The sequence below is a fragment of the Gymnoscopelus microlampas genome, assembly GCF_963454915.1.
Source record: "Gymnoscopelus microlampas genome assembly, chromosome: 6".
NCBI classification, from domain to species: domain Eukaryota; kingdom Metazoa; phylum Chordata; class Actinopteri; order Myctophiformes; family Myctophidae; genus Gymnoscopelus; species Gymnoscopelus microlampas.
This window is the reverse complement of record NC_139943.1, coordinates 28,125,415-28,136,872: the sequence shown is the minus strand read 5'-3', so window position 1 is coordinate 28,136,872 and position 11,458 is coordinate 28,125,415. Positions and strand designations below refer to the sequence as shown.

Genomic DNA, 11,458 nt, shown 5'->3' with positions numbered 1-11,458 from the left:
GACTTAAGGAAATCTGGTGCCTGAGCAAGCTGGACTTGAATCATAGACAGCCCACACGGTTACATTCAAAGTTTGCCCTCCACCTCCGTTCAAGGTTTGATTTGCTTGGGGTGGGGACCGGGGGGTGGATCCATGCCACTGCTTTTGATATCCCCCCTCCAGTCATTCATTTTCATCGCCTATGGGGATATCCCTGCTTCTGGTCAGACTGAAATAAATATGCTACATATATTTCCTTTTGGGAAATGTAGACTGATATGTTTGATAATATCACAGGTAGAGGTAAGTGATATTAAAAGTTAAAAAGTTGAAGATCTAAGAGTCTCATAATGATCAGAAAATAAATGTTCAGGTGGGTTGCCAATTTAATCCAATCAGGAGTGAATCCAATCAGCTTCAGTGTTAGTGTTCCCCAGTTACAATTTTGTCTGCTCACTTCTTTGTGTCATCACTTCCGTTTTACAGGTAGGGTAAGTGATTTGCATTGGTTAAAATAAGTGTTAAATAGCTCTATATTCTGATAGTACTCATTGCTATAGAGTGTTTGTTCAGTAACAGGAGTCTCCTTGTCTCTCCACCTCTTTCTTGAACAGAAAATGCATTTTCATTTCAGTTTCAGTTTCATTTCCAATTTTATCCAACCAGGACAGAGAACTCTATCAGGATACAGATTAAACAAGTGAAATTGGAAGTGATGAAACTAAGAAATGAGCAGACAAAATTGAAACTGGAACACCATACAAATTAAGCTTAAAAATGGGTACTTTCTCCTGATTGGCTGAGATTTCACACCTACCGGAAAATGTATTTTCTGTTTATTAAAGAGCTGGAGAGACAGGGAGACATCTGTTACTGAAAAAACATTCTACAGCAATGATTACTATCAGAATATAGTGTTTTAACCTTTTAACAAAATACTTTTTGTTTTAACCAAAAAATATCACTTACCCTACCTTTAACTTGTTTATTCTGTATCCTGTCTGAGTTGGCTATCCTGGTTGAAAACAAGAAATGACACAGTCATATTATACCAGTATTATTGTGGCAAGCTAAAACCCTTATATATATATATATATATATATATATATGTATATGTATATGTATATGTATATGTATATATATATATATATATATATATATATATATATATATATATATATATATATATATATATATGTATATATATATATTTTTTTTTCTTTTTTTTCTTTTTTTTTTTTTTCTTAATTTAACTCAAGAGTTAAATTAAGGTGCCTTTAACATCTAAAGCTCACGAGTGGTTGTATTCACTCACTCTTACAGGCTCAAACAATCCAACATCTAAGTGGTGTAGTGCTATACTTTTAGAAGTGGGGGAGGGCGCCCCAATTAACGCGCGTGCATTCACACGTGCACGCGCATCCACGTGCACGCACATTTGCGTGCACGTATGCAGGCGCAAGCAGGCATACATGCACTAAAACATGACGTAATATGAAAACATTGTGACAGTGCACCTTGACCAATATTAAAACATTACATTACATATATTATGAATAGCATTAAAATGTGAATTTCACCAATAAATATGAACAACAAAAATATACATGACATGAGAGCCTATCCATGGCAACAAGTGCATGCATGGCAAAGGGTTTATTTCTCTATAGAAAAAGCCTACATTTGTGTAGGATGTGAATAGTTTCTAGTAATTGCAACTACGAGGCTACTAAAATTTAATTTACTTCTTTTACTAGACTATCTGACAAGATCGTCAGATGAGGGGATTCCTCTTACAACTTTGTAAAGCATTAGGCTACCCTTACCTTGGTCTGTTAAATAAAACAAAACAAAATCAATTGACCAAAACACAAATCCTATTTTTAGAAGTGAGGGAACACTGCGCTGGCGCTCCCCTACACTCCCCATCCACGACACCCCTAACTGTAAAGAATAAAAATTGTGTTGGAAGGCTTACAATAGGCCTAAATGTAGTTCCTCACATCTCTCATGCATATCAGGCCTGCTCTGTCTTTCTCTCTAGGTGTATTTAAACATTATTATTAGCACTGGGGTTGGCTATGGGCTCATAAGAAGGCAGTGGGGTGTATCCTCCTCATCACCCCTTAATGTGTCAGGACCAATAAGGTGTCCTGCCACAATGACCTCAAGCCTTTCTGACTGATAATGCCCCATCCCAAAGACCCCATGCAGTTCACCTATACAGGACAAATTGGTCAGTGGGTAATGACCTCAACATGGGCCTGCACTTTTGTCCTTGAATATTAAATTCCCACTTGGCTCTAATGCCAGGCAGCTTGTTGATTCAGACTCACAACACCATCACGCATACTGCACTGACTTGCTTAACAGAGAGCAGGAGGTGGGCACAGACAAATGCCTAAAAGGAAAGATTCACCAGTGTTGAAGCTGGCCTTTTATTTATTTAAATTGTTATTGCCACACAAGCCCCTCAAGCATGTAATTAAATCTGATCAGGAACACTATAGACCACAATGATCCTCAGGACTTTTTTTGTGTTATTCTTTTAGCTCAAGACAGTACCCCTGCTGTTTGCATTTCTGTTTAAAAAAGTTTTCAATCAATCAATCAATCAATCAATCAATCAATCAAATGGTTATTCCAATTATTGAATTCCAATGCAGATTATCTAGAAACCAAATCATGTTGAAGATTGTATTATTAAATGTGTGTATCCCACATATATGCAAGCTTTGAGCAATCGTTTCTATCACTTTATTATTGTGATAACCTTTAGTTTCCATGACTGGCAATTAACTCAGAGTTGCGTATCGACAAAAAGCAATGAAAAAACAATGCTAAACACATTCGGTGTTAGAACTTTGCAGATCCAGTAGGCCTAGGCTACACTTCATTATATTATAATAATCCTGGATGTGAGTGATGTTGTATTTCTTGTAGTTCCGGGTGGCACAGTGACAGTTGTTCCGGTGATCTCACGGATCAGATCCGTGCATCACTGTGCCAACCCACCACAACACCACCAGCCAGCAGTGGTGTAAATACGTTTTTTGAGGTATTTTTTGTACTTTACTGGAGTATGTCCAATGTTCTGTACTTACTTCTATTCCACTAGGCTACATCTCAGAGGCAAATATTATAGCCTACTTTTACTCCACTACAATTATTTGAAAACTTTAGTTACTAGTTACTTTGTAGAATTGTGTTATTATTAAAAACATACATTAGCCACTTCAGCCCATTTCGGCAAATCTTCTTGTAGATCTGCTACAGTTGAGTTGAGTAGCCTACTTTTTCCACCACTGCCCACCACAACAACAACACCACCAGCCAGCGTGCTCAACAAAGCAGTCAAACACAGATTAACGGCGGCAGTTAATTAGTGCCAAACACAGATCCATAATAGATGTGTTGTAGTGAGGCAGCAGGAGCAGCAGCAACAGCAGGATGAAGGCGGCGTTGCTTCTCTGTGAGAGCCAGATCAGACACCGGTCCATGGCGGAGGAGGATCCGAACGGGAACGAGCACGGGGCGGCTGCCCGGAGCGCGGTGCCTCGCTAGGGACCGCAGCACGCCGGAGCCAGGCAGCTAGCCAGGCTCTACTCTCCCGGTAACAGCCGTTTATACTGTCGGTCTGATGTATCACCATATCGGGGTTGTACTGTGTCATTAAAAGGCCTAAGCAGCGGACCACCACGTTACACCTCATGGTAATTTAATATTAGGCCCACCTGTTGTTAAAATGCTGATTGAATGTTAATGGGCTTAATATTGTGTATTTCATTCTATGCTATAGCAGCAGCATTCACCCATATCTATGGCATAAATAGGCCTACACACCTTTGGAATATATCATATCATAACACACACACACACACACACACACACACACACACACACACACACACACACACACACACACACACACACATATATATATATATATATATATATATATATATATATATATATATATATATATATATATATATATATATATATGAAGTTATTATTTAGTCACACGCTCTTGCCAATACTTTTCCTTGGTGAATCTTGAGCAAACCTCCATCCATTTGTTTGCCCCCACATATCTGAGAACTGTCCGACCAATTGACTTCAAACTTATTGGTATTGATATACCAAGTGGACATTAGTTTCCAAAAGGCATTGATCCCAATGGGCATCGGCTTAGTATTTATAAAACCCGCAGACAGACTTAAAGGCCATAGGTACGTAATTTTGCCCTGTGTTTAAATAACAAAACAATAAATGCATTACCAATTCCCTTTATGCAAGAAGTTATCAACCAGTAGTATGAATGGTGTTTAACTGCAGAAACACATTGCTCTCTCGCTGTATTTTGGTTCATTTGGTTGATTGTCTTGGTAGACAGCAATGTTTTTGGGCTATCAAAACAAACAGCGAAAACTCCAAAATACAGCCAGAGGGGCAATGTGTTTTAACATCACCACACTACTCCAGTGGCTGATGACTGCTGGTATAGAGGAGTGATGGTGTCGCTGGACACTGACGAAGGCTGGATAGCCAAAACGTTTGTCCTTCATTGTAAAGACAAAAAAGTGTGATCCATCACTTTTGTAAATGGTATTGGAGGATATTGCACCAGAGGAGTCAGAGTGTGGTGGTAACAAAAAGTTTATCTGCTGGTGTAGAGAGAAATGATGAGCAAAATATATATATATTATTTTGTTATGTAAACATGGCAAAATGACATACTATGCCAAATCTAAACAATGCAATTGCCTATCTAAAAATCTAATAACCTAAAACACAAATCTAAAATCCACTCTCATTTAAGAGTCTGCACATGAATGGGATTGGTGATTTCTTGTATCTCTCAGTTTGGCATATTGGAATGTTCAGTGTGTTTGTGTTCCTTGTCTTTTCCCCCAAGATAGAGGAAATAATAGGTGATCTACATCGCGATGTGACGTGCATGAGCTTGTAGATCAGCAATTTTTGCAACTTTTGCGACAAAATAGGACATTGATTTATGAAACAAAACATAGAACATTGAAATATGGAGATACAAGGTGCAGCAACAGTATGACTCAGAATACCTGTCTTGATAGGCATGTGCAACATGCACATTATGCAGCAGCATGATACATCTGTACTGCTTTGCAGTTCACTGAGCAACTGAAGTTCCTTTAGTTGGCTCATGTTGACCACTTGTTACAAGAGCAACAGTACTCTGATCAAAAAAACAGTTTACTTCACTGCAACTATTTAATTCAACTTTATTTATTTACCCTTTCATTTTAATTCCTCTCTAGTGGATGCTGGTTAGATCTGTAGTCCTATTTTTTTTAAATGAGTGACCTTTGCCATTAATGGAATTAATGATCTACACTCTGATCTTTTGTCAACCTATTCTATTGCCAGGCAACGTGCAAATACATATGCACACACTCGTGCACACACACTCACATGCACAAGAACACATACAGTATACAGGTCCAGGTCCATACCAGTCTAACAAATGTTGCAGTTGTTGATTATGTTGGCAAATTAACATGGATCTGATGAGGTGGAGTCTGAGAGAGATGATGGTTAAGTTTTGTTGAATTACATTTGTGTTTTTAATGACTTATACATCTAAATGGTGAATATTCTTCTATAGTTCTGTTTAGTTTGATTACACCCAAGTAGCTAATGGGACAATGTTCTCATTGTTCTGTAGTGTGCAAATGAACAAGGCTGTTATTTATGTTATACACTGTATTTTGTATTTAAGGTACAGTTTTTTGAAGGAGCTTCACTGGAGGAAACGTGCTTCATGTTTCTTCCAACAGATCATACTGACACTTTTCTCATAGCGGGGGATTGGAATGGATAGGTAGTCTAATGGATGGATGGATGAATACAAATGATTATTATGAGGGCTGGTTAACAGTGTTAATTTTGTTGACAAACGTTGCGAAGCGTTGTGAGCTTGTAGATCTGCTTGTAGATCTGCCCAAGTGCCCATTCAAATTCAAACTGCCCATTCAAACACCAATTTGAATGTTACTGTTGGCAGCTCAAACTGCTCAAACTCACTTTGCCCGACCATATCCTAGTTAAAACTTAGCTTCATATGGTTAACCTAATCTGACTAGTTATTGTGGACATTGTGAGCTTTAAAGCTAAAGAAATAATCTACTAAAATGCTAAATGTCTAGATATCCTTTGAAGGAGATGCCATGCTGTTTTGTGTCTACATGTTTGGGTACAGTTAGGCACCGGTAGGGGGTAAATCTAAATTACATTTTGGGTTGTTCGTTTGGAGAAGTTAGATGAGGCGTTGGTGATGCTCCATAGGGCCAAAGACGGGCTCATTACTGCAAATCCAAGATGGACAAACAGCTGGATGTGTCTCCCTCTGTTTCCACATCTTTCTGCTACTCTCTTTTGCTCTCAGAGTCTCTCTATCCATCCCCTCGCCTCTCTTCATCCCTGCCATATGTCTGAATTGTCTCGGTCGACTGACTCCTCCTCTCCTCTCCTCTCCTCTGATCTAGCTTCACAACTTGTTTCTATTCTCCATCCGTTGCCAAACATCTGGCAACGGAGGCAATGTGCATGAATGTCTGGGTGCATACAGCTGTCAGTGGCTATCTCTCAACTTGTCGTTGTGCAGGCAGGGTATAGTTTTTATACGTGTGTGTGTGTGTGTGTGTGTGTGTGTGTGTGTGTGTGTGTGTGTGTGTGTGTGTGTGTGTGTGTGTGTGTGTGTGTGTGTGTGTGTGTGTGTGTGTGTGTGTGTGTGTGTGTGATCTCGAGTTCCCTTTGAGGAACTGACCTAAAATGATCTAAAGAAAGTGTAGAGTACAGCATGAGTATAGAGCAGTGAATCTCAACCTGTGGGCCGTGGCCCACTGGTGGGCTGTGAGGATATTGCAAGTGGGCCCCCAAATAATTGGCAAAACACAAAATGTTTAATATAATATTAATTAATGTAAAAGAAACTTAATGGTATTTTTTCTTCAAAACATTTAATAATGAGTTTTCATTGTTATACTGATAAATAGGAACTTAAAGTATACTACGGAACACAATCAATTGAAGATGGAATTTGTCTAAAATAGGGACGCCAGGTTTTACAGAAATATCAAACATATCATATTACACACCATATTATTTTTGAAAAAGGAAAGGCATGTATTTAAGTCTGTCTGACTTTGGGAATAAAACATATCCCCATGGTGATAAAAATGTATGAGCGGGTGGGGGGCGGTAGTATCTAAAGCAGAAGCATGGATTTCCCCCATCTCTCCCAGAAAAAACCTTGCTACAGAATACACGCCTTGTAAGTGGAGTGTGCACAAAAGGTGTCTGAGAGTCTTAATAAGGTTAGTGGTAGGCAATTGTTTCATTATCACATTAAAAGGAGTGGACTGAATAAGGTGTTTCTACCAAGCTCTTGGCCCTGGCTCAAATACTTTGGTTTCAGTTAGAGTTGCAGGGCTTCAGAAACTCTTTACGATTACAATTCCAACTGTGAAATGCTGGTGCTGGTACCAGGAACAGAACATCTTGATTCAGGAATGTGTCTTAAACTGCCCGTATCTTAGTTTCAGTGTACACCTTTTTCATAATACACCAAAGTGTGTCTGTTCTGTACAGTACAGTTGCATGTCAAAAAGAAATGATATTCTTTGAGCTATATCCTGTAATCATCGATATTAAAGGGCCTATGATATGAAATTTTACTTTTTCATATTTTTTGTCTTTTTGTGGGGCTTTGTGACGTCCCTTCTACCAAACGTATTTTATTTGTGGTCTTTCTATTTCAGAAAATGTGTGCTCGTACACGCTGTCGGATTTTCTACCCGACATGACAGTGATGTCACTGTTGAGAGCAACAATATCAAATTTCTCTCTATCCGCCATGTTTTTGCACATCTTCTAATGTATTAATTCATGAAACCTGCGTGTGTGTGTGTGTGTGTACAGTATGTCTGTCTGTGTGTCCCAGGCATAACTCAGGCACCGTCCGACCAAACGGCCTCAAACTTGGCGTGTGTATCTCATATGAACAGGGGGTATGCAGTGTAGAGTGGAAATTTGATGGTTCCAGATAACCCGAAAACAGCAAATATCTGTCCCATGGCTACGGAGGACGCGTAATTTCTGTGGAGGACGCTTTCGGTGTCTTAGAAAGGGTCTTGAATAGAGACCAGTAGCATTGGAAGCTAAGTAAACATCCCCTTTTCCACAATTACTTTTTGGGACAGAACAAGACTATAGTGATCCTGGTGGTGTGATCTAGGAAGACAGGATAACATCTATAGAATTGCACAACTATTAAACTCATAGTGCCCGCTGCCAGGCTGTGGGAACTTATTGCACTTTAAAAGTTCTTGCATTATACAGACACACATTGGCAGGTAAGACTTACATATACACAGATCGCAGCCTCTGGACTAATGACCCTAAGGTCATAGAGGTCAGGGTTCAGGACCCATATGATTTTGTCGTGTGCCTCGAGAATCACCTGAACTGTACTTGGCTTTCACCTCTGAGTGTGCGTGTTTGTGTGTGCGTGTGTATGTGTGCGTGTGTGTGTCTGACCCCTGTATGCATAGGGCAAGTACACGCCAGAGGAAATAACCATGCTAAAGTCAGCAGAAATGGAGGATTAGTTTGCTCCGGTCAGACACTGTAAAATAACTTTGTGAGTGCATGGTGTGCAGTATCTCCGTTTACTGTTAGATTTCTCAATATATACTTTCTGGTGCTTTATCATTATTGTAAGTTAATATTGCTAACTAACTACTCCTTTTGAATATGTCTTAAATTGTAATTTTGAGTGTTAAATCCTCAGTGTACAAAGGTAATGTGTACACTCAGAATAATGAGTCAAGACACATTTTTTATGTCCCCGGCATAAGGCTAGAAAGAGGCGAACAATCAACCCAAAAAATCAGAATAACTATTATGGGAGCATATTCTCTCCAAAATGTCCAAAAATGTATTATTAACATCGGATCTTAAGGCTTGTGGTCTACAAATGCAAGTGCACACAAAAATGATAGTACAATATACAAAAAAATGGCTGAATTGTGGATATAACAATATAATATGATTAGCTGTGTACATGTGGTTGTTTGTGCATGTGTTGGTGTGTGTTTATGTGCATTGTTCATGTGGGTTTATGTGTGTGATTATCCTTATGCAGCCTCAAAGAATAGTGTTTGATGAATGCCGGAGAGATGAGGGCATAGAGAAATGCGTGCACGTAAGCAGACACTCATGCACGCACGCGCACACGCACGCACGCACGCACGCACGCACGCACGCACGCACGCACACACACACACACACACACACACACACACACACACACACACACACACACACACACACACACACACACACACACACACACACACACACACACACACACACACACACACTGGGTGGAATCTGACCATCTTTATTCCTGTCTCTAAAGAGAAGCAGGCTGGAGCAGGACCTAGTTAAACTGTCTCCCATGTGGGTTCAAATCTATCTGTCTGAATGTGCGCTCATACAGTATGCATTTGTGTGCAAGTATGTGCGTGAGTAAGACCCATGCTGAATGTGTCTGTAATGCTTTAGTGTGTGTGTGAGCGCATTGCCTGCCATTGTGTTGGTATGCTATTATTGAATCTCATTTACCACAGCACTCTCTTTGTTGCTATGGATTCTACAGGGTAATGAGTTTGTCTGTCATGATTGTGTGTGTGTGTGTGTGTGTGTGTGTGTGTGTGTGTGTGTGTGTGTGTGTACGGTGATGTACTTTTCTGTGTATTATGTTCATTTGCTGTTTGTATATTGTTGGTTTTCTTGTGTAGATGTGAGTGTGTGTGTATGTTTTCTGCACCATCTTTGTGTGTGTGTGTGTCCCAGGTTGTGCGGTCCGTTGAGATCAGATGAAAGGAACGAGGCCTGTGACTGATCCACTCCTCCTGAACAAGGGAATTCAACCTCCTCTCCCTCTCTGCCCCCCCATCTGTCTTTGTCTCTTCCCTCGCTAACTAGCATTTTGGCTTTGTCCTCTGTCTGTTTCTCCCCTTGTCCCCATCTCTGTCTTTATTTGATGCTCTCTGTCTGTCTCTCTTACTTTCCTCTCCCAGTCCCTCTCTCTGTCTGTCTCTCACTTTCATTATCTCTCTCTCTCTGAGCATGTGACCCACTTTTTGCACACACCCCCCATCCCCAATCCCCCCATCTCTCTCCCTCCCAAAGTCCCATCTGAAGACAGTCTACTGAGAGCAAACTGGGGGACAGAGGGAGAACAAGTGTGTGTGTGTGTGTGTGTGTGTGTGTGTGTGTGTGTGTGTGTGTGTGTGTGTGTGTGTGTGTGTGTGTGTGTGTGTGTGTGTGTGTGTGTGTGTGTGTGTGTGTGTGTGTGTGTGTGTGTGTGTGTGTGTGTGTGTGTGTGTGTGTGTGTGTGTGTGTAGGGGGGGGGGGGAGTATTTTCTGTTTATGTATAAAATCATCTATCCACAGCGATTTGACTGATTTAATATCCACCACTGTTTAGTCATTGACATGTATGGATTACTGTTTCCAAATGAGCCTGGGAGAGATTGGGAGGGGAAAATGGGTGAACGAAAAACAGAAAGAAAGAAAGAAAGAAAGGGCCAGGTTACTGTATGGCATGTCGGGTACTGACTTGTTCTTGTTTACTGACAGGCTTCTGTTCTGAATCTGACTGGCTTTTTGTCTGAGGCTTTGTAGGTGGTTTTCACTGTGTGATGATTGTGGCTGGCTGGCTTGTGTTTGCAGTGTGTGTATTATTTGTATTTTGTATTTTTTATCACTCACTGTGTGATTGTCTGTATTGGAGTCAGAAACATTCTCTTCGCTTTGCACATTTATATTCACAGGCATGTGTGCACAGGGATTTGTTTCACACGTTTTACATATAATAAATATGGCAAAAAGACAGTGTGAGTTGGACAGTACGATGTACAGTATGTTCAGCATGTATGTTTTAGAGATTCAGTTTTACAGTAGTCCAGTGTACCAGGAACATGTAGTTATCCCAGAAAATACTTGAATTCTATTGTAGATGTCACCATGGTGGACATTCTCTCCTGCCACATCTGTTCTCCAGTCACATTGTATAGTGGAGGACCATAATACTGTAATATAATGTACTCTGAAGTCTGAATCTATTCTGTATTCATATTGCACAGCAAGTTTAGAATGGACAAATACTGTAGCACATTAATAAGCTACACTGCACTCAGTTATGGTTATAGTTATTATGTCTATTGATTGGACAGAATCCAGTCTAACTAAATCACTTGCAATTAGTATTATTATTTCACTAAACTTTCATGTGGATTTGAATGTTATATTCACCACCACTAAGGTAATGATCAGTCTGCATGCTGCAATACAGTGGTGTTCAGACATTTTCATGTGAAGCACTCCCCAAATTGACACTGTTCAAATTCTAAAAGGTTTGCAAAAATAG

General features: G+C 40.0%; 1 protein-coding gene across 1 annotated transcript in view; it reads left to right on the top strand.

Moving 5' to 3' along the window:
* Positions 1 to 3,429: 3,429 nt before the first annotated feature.
* The window catches only part of LOC311046938 (plasmanylethanolamine desaturase 1), a gene marked incomplete at both ends in the record, with an annotated part of 30,641 nt that continues 22,612 nt past the window's right edge, over positions 3,430 to 11,458 (top strand). The window contains 2 exon segments of the mRNA XM_084059518.1: positions 3,430 to 3,540; positions 3,544 to 3,592. Coding sequence (XP_083915644.1) covers positions 3,430 to 3,540; positions 3,544 to 3,592 — 160 coding nt within the window.